Source organism: Oculina patagonica, chromosome 13, assembly GCF_052425735.1.
Source record: "Oculina patagonica isolate OP01 chromosome 13, crgOcupat, whole genome shotgun sequence".
Taxonomy (NCBI): Eukaryota; Metazoa; Cnidaria; class Anthozoa; order Scleractinia; family Oculinidae; genus Oculina; species Oculina patagonica.
The window spans coordinates 8,946,550-8,965,886 of record NC_135770.1 but is presented as its reverse complement, the minus strand read 5'-3'; the positions used below and the strand labels follow the sequence as shown (position 1 = coordinate 8,965,886).

At 39.6% G+C, this 19,337-nt stretch overlaps 1 protein-coding gene across 1 annotated transcript in view; it reads left to right on the top strand.

Annotated features, from left to right (window-relative positions):
• The first annotated feature begins 298 nt into the window (after window positions 1-298).
• Window positions 299-19,337, top strand: part of LOC144634922 (2-oxoadipate dehydrogenase complex component E1-like) — a 28,099-nt gene continuing 9,060 nt past the window's right edge. The window contains exons 1-13 of the mRNA XM_078493978.1: window positions 299-404; window positions 1,545-1,769; window positions 4,036-4,153; window positions 5,400-5,494; window positions 6,895-7,001; window positions 8,212-8,319; window positions 8,661-8,772; window positions 14,835-14,932; window positions 15,472-15,535; window positions 16,189-16,364; window positions 17,019-17,063; window positions 18,421-18,536; window positions 19,142-19,217. Coding sequence (XP_078350104.1) covers window positions 1,631-1,769; window positions 4,036-4,153; window positions 5,400-5,494; window positions 6,895-7,001; window positions 8,212-8,319; window positions 8,661-8,772; window positions 14,835-14,932; window positions 15,472-15,535; window positions 16,189-16,364; window positions 17,019-17,063; window positions 18,421-18,536; window positions 19,142-19,217 — 1,254 coding nt within the window. The 5' untranslated portion in view covers window positions 299-404; window positions 1,545-1,630. The remainder of the gene's footprint in view (window positions 405-1,544; window positions 1,770-4,035; window positions 4,154-5,399; window positions 5,495-6,894; window positions 7,002-8,211; window positions 8,320-8,660; window positions 8,773-14,834; window positions 14,933-15,471; window positions 15,536-16,188; window positions 16,365-17,018; window positions 17,064-18,420; window positions 18,537-19,141; window positions 19,218-19,337) is intronic.

Genomic DNA, 19,337 nt, shown 5'->3' with positions numbered 1-19,337 from the left:
TCAGAGACTACGTTATACATGACTAACTGTAGTGTACCACAAGCGAGACCAGACGTTTGCCGTCTCATCTTCACTGTGTAAGTAGATATTTATCACTCTATATTTCGTGATTCTTTAGTCTTACACTATGAAATGCATTGTAACACTATATTTTATTTTTTGAGACGCACTAACCGAAGAAAAACATTGCTAATGAACTCGGATAAACTCGAACATGATTTATTGCGACACATTTCGATAAGCAAGCTAATTAACAGTTTATTTAACACTTAAGCTTACATTTTACAGTTCTGCGTTCTACAAAGTCGCTAAAATCACGTGTAGGATATGCGACAACGCGGGATGTATTCGTCGATTATCTGTGGTGCCAAATTCGTTGTTGTCCAAGATCCATCAATCACCAGGTGATCAAACTGCTCCATTTAATGCTCCATTTTTTTTTTTTTTTTGCGGGGGGGGGGGGGGGGGGGGGGTAGGCTGGTTGTAGCGGGGTTCGCCTATACCATTTGCCAGGGAGAATTCACCTTAAAATCTTGGAGTTATTCATAGATCACGAAGAATATAATGAGGCAACATAGAATTGAGTATTTGCCAAAACACACAGTCATATACATGTAATTCATAACAATTTATAGTTTTAACACATAGATCTTTTCTTTAATATGATGGTTGGGACAACTTCAGAATACCTGGCCACTTTTTTCCGTGCATAAATCTATTGCTCCCGTGCTCCAGTGCTACCGCAGTGGAGTGGGTAATCAATTAAAGTAAGAGGTTTTAAACTCACTGCTACCGCGGTCCCGCACTCCCGAAGTCATCAAATAATTAAAATAAGAGGTGTTCAACTACTGCTACCGCGGTCCCGCACTCCCGAAGTCATGGAATAATTAAGCACTTACTTCGGCTCATGGATTTAAGAACAAGGTATACTCATGTGTATCACGTGCTTGTTTCGGCTCATGGATTTTAGAACAAGGTATACTTGTGTGTTTGGCACGCTTGCTTTGGCTATGACTTTGTTACCGTGTGATCTGCTACTGAATCTCATTATGGCCACCTCAGGACCGCAGTAGCAGGATTAGAAGACACAAAAAAGTGGCCGGGTATTCTGAAGTTTAGCCTAATGGTTTTAAACAATAATTTTTTTATCTTTTTGTCTATTTTTTTTTTTTAATTTGTACACATACAAGCAAACCATGGTTTAAAAGATAATAACCTTCTTCCTATAAAAATCACCTTGACTTATTGACCCCACTTGATTCAAGGTGCGTTTCCACGACAGAGAAATTTGGGCACGGACTCATCAGAAAATTGGTGGCCGTGCGGACCTATTCACTTTTGCAGGGAAACAGTGAAATCAAACCGGGACAGGGCCATAGGTGCCTTTGGCCCGTTTTAAATTCACTGTTTCTCTAACAAAAGTGGTGAGGTCTGGACCGATTTTTTGACGGGACCGTGCTAAATTTCCTCTGTTGTGTAAATGTGCCTTCTTGATACTTTAATGTAAAAACTTGTGATTTTTTTTTTTTTGTCATCTAATGTAGGTGAAGACAGCCTTGTCTCCAGTTTTCAAATGTATTAGATGTAAAAGGGAGCTCAGCTTGTGCCATCAGTTTTAGCAGCTGTTAATATGTGGAGAATAACTGCTGCAACGTCCTTGAAGAATTTACGCCAAGTTCTTCTAAAGGGCAATGTCAATACAGTGAAACTTTACCATGCAAATGGTGGATGTTTTGGTTTCAGACCGTCTCCGCAAGTAACTCTTAAAGGTAAGTAATAATAGTAATTTAAAGTACTGTAATTTTAAAAATTAACAGCTTCAGGAAAGTATTTTTGCAACCACTGTTGTAAATGTTAAACTCTTTTCAGTGACCATGCACCTTCATAAAACCTTGTTTATATAATAAAAATTTCTTTCAATAACACTGTGTAATAAGGTAACCCATTGGCTCCTGTGCCGGCTGAAATGGGTCGCTCGAAAACCAGTCCCCAAATTCCCATGCCAGCCAAAACTGGTCACAAAAAGCATGTGTTGGCAAATGCCCTTTCCCTCCCTCCCTAAAGACTTTTTGGTTCTCCTAATTGTTCTATAGATAATAAAGGCAAATAAACCAATCAAGATCTGTTTTCTGGGTCCTGAAAGAAGGTTATTCATCTTTATCATAGATGTCTAGTTTTTTGGCTGGTATGGAGTGAGAAATTGAATTGCCCCGAAGAAACATTAGTTAAACCCTGAGAGAGTAACTTCTAGGGGGGTCTGGGGGTATATTGCCCCAGAAATTTTTTAAAAAGTTATTGGCAGAGAAGCAAGCGTTTGTTGTTTTTAAACTCTTCTCTACTGGATTAGCATTAATCTCTACCAAAGTACAGCTGAAAGTATATCTCTTTTATATTTAAATTGATAAGACTTTTACCTCAAGTTGTAGTACATGTATTTTTAAAAAAGCGTGATATTTTGTCTGAATGGCGTGGTTGCGTGAGATTGGGCCAAAAAGAGTGAGTCTCAAGCCAAAAGCGTGAGACTTGGCATCTATGCTTTATCTGTGCGTTCAAAATGTACAAGAAACTTCCAGGGTCATTTTCCAAGGAGAATTCCATTTCAAAGCTTAAGGTGATTCCACGGTATTGCATTGCGCATCCTTTCTGCGCATAGGTTTTCGCGTCATTTAGCGCGCGCACGAGCGCGCGCGCACACAGAACACTACGAGATTACCTTCAGGCTAAGCTCGGTAGGGAAATAAATGGTGGTTTTCTCTTGAACGAGCACGGTGACCCCCATTTTGGGAGGCGCGGTGGCCTAATGGTTAGCGCGCTCGACTCCGAGTCGAACGGCCCGGGTTCGAGCCCTGGCCGGGGCGCTGCGTTGTGTTCTTGGGCAAGACACTTTACTCTCACAGTGCCTCTCTTCACCCAGGTGTATAAATGGGTACCGGCGAATTTACTGCTGGGGGGTAATCCCTGCGATGGACTAGCATCCCATCCAGGGGGGAGTAGCAATACTCTCAGTCGCTTAATGCTACGGAAACCGGGTTAAGCTCCGGCTGTATGGGCCACTTGGCTCGGACACAGACTTTACCTTTTTTCTCTTGAACGAGCACGGTGACCCCCATTTTTTAATGCATTAATTTAAAGGTCAAACTGTTGTCTACAATATATCGCGATTTAAAAAAAAGTTTAAAATTCTACATTGAGATATTTTAATTTAAATGCCGTAAAAACACGTTTTTAGGTAGTGCCGTTAACGTGCGCACGGAGCAAAATCTAAAATTTCTTTCATTATCTTAATTCCTGTACAATAAGAATAGTTTTTAATATAAGATAAAAGTCCTTTTTGTTGAACTAGACTAGTTCTTTAATGCAAAATGATTTTTTTCTGGAAACAATAGCGATCCCCATTTGGATTACTAGGGTTCCTAATATATATCTCGCGGGTCGTATATTTACTAAAATGCCCATCCATTTTACACAAAAACTAGCGTGGTGACCCCCATTTTTTATTTCATTTTTTTAATGCTCATAACATAATTGTAACCTGGACCAAGTTTCAGAAAATTTTTAATACTCCTTCTATTTTAGTGGAATCACCTTAAAATGAAATAAATAAACACGGCACCATTCAATTTTTAAGTGGATCTAAAATGTAAAATCTTTGAGTACACTCACAGGGAGCAGAGGAGTTCAGTTAGAACCAATCAATAAAATACGTCTTACCTCTTTGAAATGCAGTTGTTGTCTATATTTTTTCACCTCATCTGTGAACCAAAATGCACTTATTTGCAGCGGCCCAATACTTTGAAACTCAGCAAAACCGATGTGATTGTTGCGAGCGCCATTATTTTGAAAAGTATCACCCTGTATAAGAGGGCTCATTTACATGCAGGCCTATAAAACTAGAAACCTCACACATTCAGTCTTCCTCCACTGTCACTTTGTTAGGAAAAAGAAATGACCCCTGCCCTATCGTAAGTCAGGTCTTGTTTTGTCGTGATTGTTTTTTTTTGGTTGTTTTTTTTTTTTTTTACTTCGTGTAAATAGGTTGTGAAGAAGCTCTACAAAACAGAATCAAGAATCCAGACATTCTAAGATTAGTGACTGCCTATAGAGAACATGGACACAAAAACTCTGATATAAATCCACTAAAGACAACAAAGAGGTGAGGTTTCTAAAATTCTTCTGTCCATCTGTTATCCTTACTTTATAATATAAATATTAAAGCTGATTTCCAGTCCGTACTGCGCAGACTCGGGGTTTGTTTTCGTTTTTGTTTTGAATTCGTTGAAACGTTACACTTCGTTGACAGCATACATGAAGTTTTTTAGTCCGCCATTACAGTTCGCATCGTTCAAGAATTTCCGATGAGCTAAAACGTCGGTTTGAAATAGCGTCAAGGTTCTTCTACGTGTTATTATTTGTTCTGCAAGGATATCTGGCATTAATAATGAAGAAACAGGTAAGTTTGTCACGTAATTTTTAGTTTTGCTTTGTTTGTGAGGCTCACATAAACATTGCAGCCGAGATTGCGCAGTACGGACTGTAATTCATCTTTAACTAATAATTATGTTCATTTAACATAAAGCAATTATGTATGCCACTTTTCGCGCAAGCAATATATGTTTTGTGCGACTTGTCTGGAGAACAAGCGAGGCATTAGTTACACAAAACACTGCCCATTCAGTGTAAAACTGCCCATCTCTGCTTGGTAATTATTGAAGTGTGCTAGGTCACATCCTACTTTCGCAAGTTTATACCCAGCAAACTTCTAACAATTGTTTTCTGCGGTCTCTTTTTTTCCCCATGTCTCTCTTTTCACTTCCTGTGCCAGCTTTTGGATGATACACTCTTTCTAAATGGGGGTGGGTGGGGGGATGGTGACAGGGGGGGGGGGAGTCTCTGAAGCACTTCATGCAGCAGTAACCTTAGGCCAGATGTGGTTTTATGTTTTTATCTCATCTCTGCTCTTTGTTGAAATCACTTCCTGCTTTGAGGAGCTGTTCAACGCTCCAAGTTTATTTTTTCCTTAGTGGCCGATTGGCCACCGACTGCTCAAGTCTGGTCACCAGCGAAAAATTTTAGTAGCCATATAATTAAGCTCACGCTTTCAATCCCTTTCTCAATTTTAGTCACCAGGCTGGCGACTTCAGTTCCCATTTTATTGCCAGCTCTAAAATTTTAGTTGCCATGCATGTATGGTGACCAGAATGGTCTAAACTTGGAGGGCTACTGTTGACTTTAGCCAGTTGTCTTTTTGTCCGGTTTTATTAAAATTAATACTGTCTTTGGGAGGTGATAGGGGAGTGGGACGGGGAAAGAGTGAGCTTGTAACCAACCTATCTTAGTTAAAAATTCCAATAAAATGAGGCAATTAAAATATTTATTTACTTTCTATTGACCTTGTTCAGGGATTCTCATGGTATTGTCAAAGATTTCCAAGAACTTTCCTTGGAAAAGTTTGGCTTGGATGATGTTGACGTGAATAAGAATTTCAAGTTATCAGGTACTGTATACCTGTCTTTATACTGTACAAACTATAATATCATTCAATAAGAAGACTTAGACCAGTACTGCATGCACTCTGGTTGTGAATAAAGCTGCCAGTATCAGTATTATTAGAGGGTGTCTATTATATAGTTGTTTCAAATCATCTATCAGTTCTAGTACATGTACTTGTCAAAAGAAACACTAACCTGCATAGCTGGCGGTATTGTTGGGTTTTGTGCGCGCAAGCAAGCGGCGAAGCAGCGACAGTGAGCGGCGAAGCCGCGACAAACTCGCAGCTGCACCGCTCGCTGTCGCGGCTTCACCACTATAGTCTTGCTTGCGCGCGCTATACCCAACAATACCGCCAGCTACGCAGGGTAAAGAAACACAAGTAAGCACAGTGGACTTTCTCAGTAATGTAATATTAATAGTGGTCACTTTTTGACTAGCCGCCCAAGTGAGTCTTAATGTAGAAATATAGCATGATAAATTTTGCATTAACTGAAAAACCCGGAAAAAAAAATCCGAGTTCCAGATGGTATTTGAACCCATGACCCTCGGTGATCTAGTCAGATGCTCTACCACTGAGCTACTGGAGACTCTATGGTGAGCAAGGGTGAAATGTGGGTATTGACTAGAACCGCATCACGCGGTCATATAGTCAAATCAGTACAAGTACACATACATAGGACTCATAACTGCATCACGCAGTCACATTAAAGCATACCTGAGATGCAAGCATCCGGCCGCCCAAGTGAGTCTTTATGTAGAAATATAGCATGATAAATTTTGCATTAACTGAAAAACTCGGAAAAAAAAATTCTGAGTTCCAGATGGGATTTGAACCCACGACCCTCCGTGATCTAGTCAGATGCTCTACCACTGAGCTACTGGAGACTCTATGGTGAGCAAGGGTGAAATGTGTGGGTACTTTTTGACTAGTAACACATATTGCAAAATAGTAGCTAATTTAAAAAGTAAAAATTAATGTGATGGATGAATAACTTTAATTTGAACATTTTAAGATGCCATGTTTTCTTGTCCATAAACTGTCATGATCTGCCATCTACGAAAGGCTTGGGGTGGGGTGTCTTAATAGAAATAGCGAGCATATTGAAAAAAATATTCCAGATGGGGCATTAATTAGAGGGTGGGGCTTTCAAGAGAGGAATTGCACTGAGATGTAATAGTGCTTTTGCGGTTTGAAAAAAATAAAAGCCAAAGCTACAAGTCAGAACAAAGCCATGTCTCAGACTGCCTCCACTGTTACTCCTTATCATTCCGAACACTTGCTAATCATTTACTAAAAAACATCTATTGCTTAATTACTGCGTATTTTCCATACAAATTAGAATATTTCTCTTTCACAGGTTGCTTAACTTTATTATTATAAGTAAGTATAAACTTTTCTTACAGGTTTATTACATTGTAATGGGCAGGAGGAAGCTTCTCTCACAGAAATTCTCAAACACTTAGAAAAAGCATACTGTGGACAGTTATCAGCAGAGATTCAGCATATTGTGGTAAGGAATTGTCCTCTTAGCAAATAGACAAGTCCGCTGTGTTCGAGCCTAGTGGTCCATGAGGCTGTAGTTTATCCCGGTTTCCGTAGCAGGACTACTGACTAGGAATAATTCTACCTTCCCCTGGATGGGATGCTAGTCCATCTCAGGGCTACCCCCCAGCATTAAATTGGCTGGTATATATACCCATGGAGAGAGGCACTATGAGAGTTTAGTGTCTTATCCAAGAATACAACGCAGTGCCCTGGCCATGGCTCGAACCCAGACTGCTCAATCCAGAGTCCACATGGCTAACAGTAGGCCATCGCACCTGAGGGAATTGTTCCTTGCACTATACGCGTACCTCAGTGTCTGGTGTCAATTTAAAGCTTCCCATTTTCAATAATGTAAAGGGGCCCATAATGGTTGCATGTCGTCTTAGTTAACTTTTTGTCATTTAATTGGCATGACTTGCCTGTCCCCCCCCCCCCCCACCACCACCTGCCCATTGTGCATGAAAAGATACTTGTACATCAGGAAATTCTATGGTACTTGTCCAGACAGGAATTTTCTTCAAGCTCTGCTTGTATGGAAAAGTACCTTGCCCTATGCCTGTCTGGATTCATAAGCAAAACATTCATTTTCACCTGGCCATGATTCATGCAAAAAGCTGCTAGTTGAAAAAATCTCAAAATAGAGCTCATAATGGCTTGAGCTGAAAAACATATTACAGTGGAACCTCGATATAACGAAGGGCCAAGGGACTGGCAAAATATGTTTGCTATATTGAGGTTTCGTTATATCAAGGTTCTTTTCCATATATTTTGCTATAACTGGGATGAAAAAATTAGTTCGTTATATCGAGGACTTCGTTATATAGAGGTTCGTTAAATCGAGGTTCCACTGTATTATTTACTGGTCAGTGGCAAATCCAGACCTTCAGATAAGGAGGAGGCGCAGACCATCCACACCCTGGAATAAGGGGGCAGGGGACACTTACGAAAATAATTTTTCTCCGCCCCATGGGCCTGGCCCCCAAGGCTCCTCCCCTAGATCTGCCACTGCATGTCCTTACAGTCAATGTATATGGTGTGCAAACTCTTATGCCTGCAGGTCGAAAACTTTGATCTCATGCATACTCATGCCTAAATTCTCATGCGTAGCTAAAAAATGTGCGTTTAAAATCCTGGCTCCCCCAGGATAAAAATCTCATGTTTTATTTTGCTCCCAGGATGAATCCGAAAAGCTATGGTTTGCAGGATTGATTGAAGAAAGTGTCCAGTGGACACTAGAAGCAGACAGACAGACACACCTGGCTAAGCTGCTTCTAAAATCGCAGGTACAGTGCATAACTATCCGATAACTTGAACCTTTGAAGGAAATAGAAAAAGCTTTGAGTTATCGGGAGTTTGAGTGAGGGTAAAAACAGAAATGACCTGGTGGGGAACCGAAAGAGGTTCAAGTTGGTGAGAGGTTCGAGTTATAGATTCAACTGTCAGGGACGGCGGAGCAGTTTTCCAGGTGGGGGGGGGGGGGGGGCTTAAGAGACTCTTCTCTTAAAAAGTCTTTATTTTTTCGGAAATGGGGCCCCCCAGCCCCCCGGCTCCGCCGTCCCTGTTATCAGAAAACTGTGACTTTATGAACACATGATCATGTCATATATTTCAATTTTTTTATCAGGCATTTGATAATTTTGTTGGCAAGAAATTCCCAACAGTCAAGCGATATGGTGCTGAAGGGGCAGAAAGCATGATGGCATTTTTTGATGAACTTTTTCTTCAATCCTCTTACTGTGAGTCTTGCTGAAACAAAGCATGTTTTTTTAACAATACCCAAATTCCTCTATAGCGCGCGACTGCAGGGAATCACGGTAGTTGTATTCATCAAACCATGCGCGAGACTCGGCAACGATGCACGTTGCTGAGTCTTGCGCGTGGTTTGATGAATACAACTACCATGATTCCCTGCAGGCGCGTGCTATAGAGGAAATCGGGTATTACTAATCACATGAATTATTTATTAATATGGTGAGGAAAGAACAGAGGGATCCCCCACTCCCAGCTGTTCTCATTTTGACCCCCCTTCCCCACTCCCTTTAATAGTATCACTTTTCATGCAGACTCTACTCCCATTGATTTTTTCCAACTTTTCAAAAAGACCCCCTTTCTTACTCTTCTTATTTTTTAACCTCTGATGTATACATTCCTGGAAAACCCTATTTCCCTTGTTTTCGATTTCTCATGCTGACACCCTTCCTTACCCTTTATTATTCAACTTCTCATGTAACCCCCCTACCCCACTCCCTGTTCCCAACTTCTCATGTGGACCCCAACCCCACTTCCCTTGTCCCAAGACATCACTCTTGGGTTCACCTTTTGGCCCGGAGGGGGTACTCGAAAAAGTTTTGTACGGGGAGGCTCCACCCGAGGTCCAACCCTTTACCCTTTTATACACCATTTTGATAGAAAAGGTACCCCTTTTGTATACCTTTAATTGCAAAAAGGCACCCCTTTCATATACCTACACGACATCACATTTACCTAAAACGGGAAGTTTTCTTGTCATTTTTATTTCGGGCTTAATAAATTAAGACGATACAGCCAAAAGTTGCGTCTGCTCGAAATTTTTAATGTAAAGGCCTCAGTTACAAATATCATAATGGCAGATTTCCATACCCTTTCATATACCTAAACCTGTGAAATCCCTACCATTTTATATACCTGGAGCATGATAAAGGTAACCCCTTTCAGGCGGAGCCTCCCCGTATAGGCCATTATAGGGAGTACCCTCCCCCCCCCCCCCCCCCGGGCGTTTTAGTAACGGTACATTGTGCAGCCAAGCTACACCTATAGTAGTCCATGAGCCAGGACCTCAAAAATCTATTTTCGTAGCACCCCCAACCGAACAAAGTTTCATTGGTACCAAATGAAAGCTCAGGGCCTAGTGTTTTATATTCAACTTGTTTCCAGCTGTGAAAATGGAGCTTAACGAAGAAAATGAGGTGTTTGTAACAGGGGGTGGGTGGGGATAAATTTGAAACATTAGATCGGTGTTATATAACAATGCTGATATCTATAACATCGTTACACCAATATTCATTAAATTTGGATGAGTTAAACAATCGATCATACTCTATAATATGAGATGCTATTTAATGAATTAGCGAACGCCATAGAGGCCGTTGCTAAGGCCTATTTAATGAAACAACGACACTTCAAATCCTGAGTTTCAGAATGAAAGTTAAATGGCTGCGTTTTTAATAAAAGCTGTATTAGCGCAATAAAGGTTTAAAATAGGAAGCAATGTACAAACTAAACTACTCTCCAGGTGAAAAATTTCGGAATTAGCAAGTATTTTCTTGCATTTTGAGGTATTTAATACCTTAGCAACCATTTGTTTACATGCAGGCCTTTGTGTACAGTATGCACACTGTCAAGCACACTGCACGGTTATATCCAGCAAGTACAACGGTTATGAAATAAAAGGAGTGAAATATATTGTGCTAGAATGAAATGTGGTCGTTTTTGTACCAGTTATGTCATTATGGCAATGATTGCTAGGCAAGGTTATTGAAAACGTTGTTCTTTATTACCATTCGCAATGGTGAGTATACTGTACTTCACGAATAGCTGGTATATCAACTTCACAAACCCGTCTCAGTTTTGTGTTCATATATGTTCCTAAACTCATTGAAATTCCCCGAAACATGAAGAAATAAGGAAACTGTTTAAAATATGGAGAAACCGCTAACACATTCCTATTCAAACAAAACGACAGCTTCTATTTACAGAAATGATGGTAAATACAAAATGCTGTTGATAATGCCTCCAATGGCTCTAATCATTCTTTTAGACTCAAAATGTAATAATAATAATGATAATGATAACAGTAATAGTAGTAATAGTAATAATAATAATAATAATAACAATAACAATAAAAATGATAACAATAATTATAATTAAAACACATGTAAACAATATTACTGCATCATTTTTAAGAAAAAACTACTATCAATGCAGGTCCTGAAAATAAAAATATCTAACAGTATGTATAAAGAATCACAGTATTTGAAAAAAAAAAAAAAAAAAAGAAAATTTCAAACTTTCCAATGGCAATGGAGTCGCAAATTCTAAAAAAATGTGTTTTTCTACACATATTAATTCTAGGTATTAACTAATTAAAAGTCAGTATCTTCGGGTTCGCTCTTATCCCCGTCTATGTCCTCCTTGCTTGACCAGTTGGTGCAACTACTGTCCTCGCAAAGACATGCATCTCTGCAAAGCATACCACTTCTTGTCCAGGATCAGCGCCGACTCCGGCACTGTACCTTGCATCCACAACAAACCAGCTCCATCACCGCCTCAGGTGCTAGAGCTTGGTCTGTCTAATCAATATTCAGTTCCTGGTCCTTTTATATATCATCCGTTACCAACTGAATTATGGGCTGTCGGGTTTGCCTCCAAAGCATTTCTTCAAATATAAGCCTGTAAGGTTGCTGTATATGTTTCTTGAGGGCAGACATTCAGTGGCGGAAGGTGGTGCGACTGTAATTCTTTATTTTGCAGAATAAGTGGTATCTAACTTGATTAACATCTTTCCCTGCCTTTCCATACAAAAAGTACACAAGTTCTTCAACATCTGCTGCATGTTCGTCCCTCACATGTACATTATCGTGGCCAAAGGGAAGAACTAGTTCTCGTAGTTTGTTATTTCCTCAACTAGCTTAAAAGCTTTCATTTTCCGTTTGCCGGAGAAGGCACTAACCGAATCGCAGCCAGTCAGTGCATGAAGGCCTGGAAGCACTTTGCATACTACTTCCCCTAACTGATTGCAGACACTGGAAATGTCCACGATTCGAGAATGATTCTGAGTCGTACTTACGATGGCAATTCTTGCTGGTTTGATGATGGCTTGCCAGCACTTTCACATCTGCATCAGAAGAGTAAATACTCAATTGTCGATGACCATTGTGAATGCACCCAGAACGTGCAAAAACATCCCAGTTCTTCCTGCTCGGTATAAAGCTCTGGGACTGCCGTTGACAACACACGACCATCGCTTCCCGTAAGTCTTGTACCCAAGGAGCCATCTGTGACGTACACAACACGTCCTTCTAGCTTGTGAGAATACGAATGTCTTGCTCATTCACAAGCAAGGAAATGAAGCAGGCAAGTCTTCCCAGTGCTCAGAAATGTCTTCCGGCCATTGTCGTGAGCAATTCAACGTTGCTGTGAGCTACTAATCTCCACAGTGTGTCCATCCCGACTGCGCTTGCTTCTTTCAGCATTTTTGATTGAAATAACAGGGTACTGATGCCCGGCTAATAGCACTATATGCACTGAAATTGTCTGGCACATGTGTCATTACCTGAATCACAGCCACGGCATCAATGATAAAAAAGGTAGAAAGTAGTGAAGAGGGCAACACAGGAACATTTTTATCCAGCAGCTTAGGCAAAACGGCTTTGTTTGTCTTTGCCAGCAGTGATTCATTAAGTGCTGCTAAAGACCAAGGTAGCGCGCCTAGTTGGTGTGCAAACAAGTCTCTGATATACCTTGCGATTCTCGTCTGGAGTCTGACCAATAACAAGAAGTCTGGCGATGAGATTTCTGTCTGCCTTGAGCATTACATCCCTGCCTCCTGTCTCCGCGGCTTTGGATTTCACTGCATTTGTAAACGTTTACAGCCTCAGTTTGGTGAGGGTGTCGAGGGTGGCATTTGTCAGGATTTGTTACCAAGATACTAGATTGATAGAAGCGCTTTTGCACGGGCTCATTGGTCACTTCCTCGTGTGCTGCTGGTTAAGAGGAGAGTTTCACTTTTTTACTATCAGCTCTTGTCGCGTGGTCTTTATTTGTGCATGGCCAATAGCACCTCTTGTGATATCCTCCCTTAGGACCTTCGCTCTAACATCCTTCCATTACTCTAAAAACTCCATCTTTCCTGATTTGCACAGGTTTAAAATGACTTCTATATGTCTTATTGTTAAAGATACACAGATTGCCATTAACATTTCTAACGTGGCAAAGGCATATACCTCACTGAGTTTGGTTTACTACCATTGACTGATCGAGCACGTTTTCCTTGAGGAATATTTAATTCAGTCATTATTGTGTACAACAGTAGAGCCACTGTGCAGCAGGCAATATGGTTAAGACGCTACATTGTACATACAAAATATTCAAAGCTTATAAACAACAGCAAGGGCACTCGAAACCCTCGAAATGAAACACACAGTCAAGAAAATGATACTCGAACATTGTGCAAATGGCATGCACTAAAAAAATTGCAAAAATTGTGTTATCTTATTCAAAAATAATCAGCAATTATCTCATTAGATAATTACATAATAATAGTATTGATAATTAGTATACGTACCAACCACAGAAACCACAGATACAGAATAACGTAAAAAAAAAACATTGGGAACTTTTGCAATCGTAATTCTCTGTTTGTAATATACAATATAACATTTTACTATACTCCACAGTCACCCATGAAAAATGAGTTTTGAAGATCATGCTCTCGTGTTGCTTTTTTAATCGTGCAATTGGTTACAAAATCAGCGAATTGGATGATTTTGGTGATGTTCTCAGAAAACCCAAGGAACAGCCACATGACAACCAAGTTACTGGCATTGCATATAAAGTGGAATGCAAATCGTGTCCTTTTGTATACATTAGTGAAAGTCAAATATCCTGGAACTCTAGAGGGGCAAAGAGTCTAAAAAGAATAAAAAAAACTTTCAAGAGGAGGCTCCCCTCACATGACGTCGTTTTCAGAGAGGTCCTCAAATAAAACTAATTACAAGGTTAAAAATCAAGTTAAAAATCAAGTCTGCCATAAAACAGCACTCGGAGACCACTGGATATGACATTCATCCAAACTTTGTAGAAATACTGGAACGAGGCGTTATTTTTAAAATCTTTGGATTCCACAGTAAACACCGAAGCTGTTAATGAACGCCAGTCTTTCCCTAAAGCGTATTTGCCACTAATTGTTTCCCTTACGGACCGTCAGAAGTTTTAAACTTTTAAATTTATTCTTTAAGTAATTTCATTCTGAGGAAGGCAACAGAAACGTTGCCGAAAATTTAATTTTAACATTTTAAAGGTAAGATACAACCATATTTTTACTTTTTATTATGACCACTGATCACCCAAACAGCAATAATTTTTGAAATACTAATATTTCAGCTCATCGTACTACTTTTACGTCCCAGCTGTTCAAAAGTCTACATGTAAACAAATGGTTGCTAAGGTACTAAATGTCTCAAAATGCAAGGAAATATTTGCTAACTGAGGGATTTTTAACTCGGGGAGAAGTTAAGTTTGTACATTTCTTCCAATTATAGCTTTCATTGCGCTATAACAACTTTTATTAAAAGCGTGACCATATAACTTCCATTCTGAAACTCAGGATTTGAAGTGTCATCGTTTTATTATATAGGCCTTAGCAACCGTCTCTATGGTGACAGTTAATTAATTACAAAGCATCTTATGTTAAAGAGCATGATCGATTGTTTAATCCCTCCAAGTTTAGTAAAGTTTGGTGTAATGAGGTGGGAGATATGGGCCTTGTTATAATATACCGACCTGAATGTTCTAAAGTTATCCCCACCCACACCCTGATAAAAACCTCTCGTTTTTTCCTTTAAGCTCCATTTTCGCGGCTGGAAACAAGTTGAATATAAAACACTAGGCCCTTAGCTTTAATTTGGTACCAAGGAAACTTTGTTCGGTTGGGGGTGCTACGAAATTGCTTTTCCAGCCACTTTTTACGAATTGGCTCATGGACTATAGTTACCCTTTTTCCCTTGAAATATGCTTTGTTCCTTTGTTTAACCCTTTTCAGGTGAAATTCAAGAGTTAGTTTTAGGGATGCCACACAGGGGACGTCTAAACCTTCTGACTGGTCTTCTCAAATATCCTGCTGCTCAAATGTTTTCCAAGGTTTGAACTTTCAGATAGAATTTATGTCATTTAAAATGCCAGGTGAATGATAGATGTTCACATACAAGTCATAGCTAGTGTGCTTAGTGAGGTGCTTAGAATCTGCAAAACGTTTGACACTTTGAAGCGAATAGAAGCAATTCGTCTACCACTGTATTGGAAGCTTGTCTGTCACAGGGTTACCCCCTGCATTTAGTTTGATGGTATCCCAATATGTAGCTGGGTGGAGAGAGGCACTGTGAAAGCTAGGTGTCTGTACAAGAAAACGGAACACTAAATCTGCAGTCCACTGTGCTACACATTAGGGTTACCCATAGCATTTAATTTGATGGTCAATATATGGCTGGGTGGAGAGAGGCACTGTGAAAGTTAGGTGTGTGTACAAGAATACAGAACACTGGATCTGCAGTCCAGTGAGCTACACATTAGGCCACCTCCACTTTTTCACTTTCCCTTCTTCACATTTTTGAGATTAGAAGACACATTAGAATTTTTTTTATTATGATACACATTGTAAACGCTCTTATCTTTGATGTTAGATGAAAGGAAACTCGGAGCTTCCTCTTGGTGCTCAAGGCATTGGAGATGTACTGTCTCACTTGTGTAAGTTGATAATAAAGCAGAAACTGTTTTACAGTCCAACCTTCATGTACGACCATCTCTTGAAAGCAACCACTTTTCTAAAATGCCCAAATCTTCCCAGCCGAATCACTTTAATCAGAATCTCTTGTACTCGATTAGGACCACAAACAAACAATGAATGAATTGGTGAAGGGCCACTAAATTGCTACAAAATAATTGGCTTAAAACGAAGACAATAAAGGAAATACAAGAAAAGAATCATGAAAATGAAACGGCTTACCAGTTGCTGGGGGAAAAGGGGGTTCAGGGAACCAAAATCACACTAAGCACAGAGAGGAATAATTGACCCGAAGTGAATTAAAAACTATAGGGGCAATGCGAAAAAATATACGAAGCAAAGTTTCATACGACTCCAAAAGTAATACAAAGAAAAATAAACGCAACATTACATAACAAAGCGAAACAAAAAAACACGAACATCGTTCAGAACAGTGGAAACACACACAAAAAGCCGTATCAAACAACAAAAAATATGCTAGAGCCGTAAAGAATCACCATAAAACTGATTGCAGAGCAATTTTTATTCAACAAATAATTATTTATTATTCATAAATTTTTAGCTTGTTAATTGTTGTTTTTTCGTCATTTAATTTTCCTCTCTTGTGGTGTTGTAGACAATTCCGTGGATCTTGATTATGGTCGCAAGCTGCCTCTGCACGTGAGTATGTTACCAAACCCATCACACTTGGATGCTGTTGATCCTGTTACTGCAGGAAAAGCCAGAGGCCGACAACTGACACTGAAGGATGGCTGCTATAGTGATCTCCCAGACAGCCAAATGGGCGACAAGGTTAGTGCAAAGCACTCATTTTATCCTATTCGTGCCTTTGAGAATTTACGGTACAAACCTTGTATTTTGGGCCTTCCAATGAAGACACTTTTTCTGGTCTGTTAGATGCAATGTTAAAGCACACGAGGGGGAGGGGGACATTTGGGTTTGCGGTATTGGCCAAGTTTTCATGCAGTGTTTCGGTAATTTAGTCTTGAATTGCGGTATGGTATTGTGGTATTTTCCAAACCTGCGGGACGCATTTTCTTAGCGTTTTGGTCGACAACAGTCGGTATAAAAACTTATCCTTCACTTTTAGCCGTTTCTGGTCGTTTCGGAAGGAAGCTGAAACAGCCTAATCTTGTCAAACATTTTAATCTACAATTTCACTGTTTTAACAACCAGTTAAAAGTCGTGTTATTGCTTCCACGGTCTCACCGCTCGTTTTTGTCTCGTTTTTGGCCTAAAGGTATCTTAAGAACTTTTTTGCGGTAATGCGCTATTTGCCGATTTTTTTTTTGGCGTCAATGCAGTGTTCAGCACCCCACAATGCCCCCCTCATTTTCCCCATGAACACAGGCCAACTGCGTTTTGTAAACAATTTTTGTGTGTACCGCATTCATAAATGACAGGATCAGCACCGATAACAAACTTATACTTGTTTTCTTTCTAAAGGTTTTGAGTGTTATGGTCCATGGAGATGCTTCAGTCTCAGCCCAGGTAGGGAAGCAGCAATGAACTAAAAGTTTAAGCATTTGAAAACTGTATTTGATACAAATATAAGTTTGAAGCCAATGTTGTAGAAGCTAAAACAATCTGTTAGTAAAAGTGATTTTTGATTGAGTGCATGGGTTATGACCAAAACCAAGTAATCACTCTGGCCAATCACAAAGAACACAGACAATTCACTGAACCAATGAAAACTCGAAGCAAATTCATGTGGTCGGCACAGAGCGTGGAAAAATGTTTGCAAGCGATTCATGATTTGGTTTTGGTTAAACTTCTTATTTGTTGAAAAAGTGGCACAAGTTTCTTAAACCAATCGCTAGGCGTAGAAATACAAAACCAAAGCAAACACGAATTACTTTCGACACAAGTGAAAATCGCTTTAAAATCAAAAGCATTATTATGATATTACAGCAATTCAGTGGAGGAGGACAGCTGCTCCCGCTGCCCGTACATTTTACTACCGTTTCCCGTACAGTTTTCTCCCGCTTCTCGCCCCTATCCCAATTGTGTTGCAAAATATAACGCAATGCTGCGATTTTTTTCAATATCTCCCGTTTTCCGCTACCTTGGGAAATCCCGCTTCTGCCCTCACTTCTCCTGCCTCCCGCCCCTTTTTCCCTAGGATCCGATCCTCCTGTCCCCCTCCAGTATCCACTACGGGTTCACGAAGAGGCATCTGACTACTTAGATTCACTCCAGGATGGGGCGTACGAATCCAATAAGCCACAGTATGAATTCGCGGAGTAAATATTCTAGTTCGAAATCCATACAAATCCATGAGTGAATAGTAAGTGATTGAGCGATGAGTGATTCAACTGAACGAAAATTCCTTAATGTTAAATTCTTCGAGGAAAGAGAAAGGGAAATTATTTTTAGAACTTACAATCTGTGGCAGTCCATAGTTCTTTATCCTAGATCACGAAACTCCACAATCCAAAACCACAATCCAATATAGAATACGAGAACGGTTGTACGCTGCAATGTTACATTAACATCGAGAAAACCAAAAACTGCTAAAACAGCGTGAAAGAATTAAAAATATATCAATGCTGAAGTATTTCGTAATTCCACAGGGTATTATGTAACCTGAGTTCCAGTCGCTAATAACATGGGGCATTCGACTGAAGTTCTAAAGCTTGAAAACCAATCGTAACTCGCTCACGCACGTTTTCCCGCGCTTCTTGCCGACTTCATGTATTTGCTTCGCGTTTTGATTGGTTCACTGGATTGTCTATGTCCTTTGTGATTGGCCAGAGTACTTGCTTTGCTTTTGGTTTTACGACACTCAATTGAAAACTGCTCTATTAAGTTATTATAACTGACTTTGTGGACCATTTGTATCACACAGGGTATTGTACCAGAAACCCTATGTCTGGCAAACTTACCTCACTTTAGCGTTGGCGGTACTATTCATTTGATTGTTAATAATCAGCTTGGCTTTACAACTCCTGGAGAGAGAGGAAGGTGCTATAACTATATTATAAGATTTTATTATCTTTTTACAATATTATTTTTTTACACTATTATTTTTAAATACACATTGCATTGCATTGCATGCCACACGTGACATGTAATAGAATCCTGATTTCTCGTCCCTCCAGAGGAAGGGAAAATTGGTTCTAGAAATCGAGAGCTCGATAAATCGGGGGTAAACTTGCAGTGTTGGAGTGAGTAAAAGGTTCAGTTTAGGGATGCAAATTTTGGCTGTTGTTATCAGGAGGGTCGAGAAATCGAAGGTTTGAAAAATCGTTATTTCACTAGTCATGTAACCATTGTAATTGTTTTACTGTTTTTAATAAAATTTTAATTTTTTTTTAATTTGTAAATTTTAAATTTTTATATTTTTAATCTTAGTTAGACAATATTGTAATTTGTAGTTATTCTTAATTATAGCTAAATTCATTTTTATACACTTCCAAGAAGTTTTAGTTTTTTTATTTTGTATTTTTATTTCGTGGCGCACCTGAAAACTAGCTGTTTAGCTAAGTGTTGCTGACCACGTTAAATAAAGATTGTATTGTATTGTATTTTAAAACGATCTTAATTTAGCTTTATGATTTGTTTTTCAGGTCGTCTATGTACAGCAGTGATGTTGGTAAAATGATTGGTTGTCCTGTGCTACATGTCAATGGTGATAACCCTGAGGTACATGTTATAATTAGTTGGGCTGGATGTGAACATATTTGAATCTGGGTCATGGCATACGGACTGAACTCAGCGAGATACGTTTGCCAGTCCGACACTATACCCTCACGACAGTCCTCA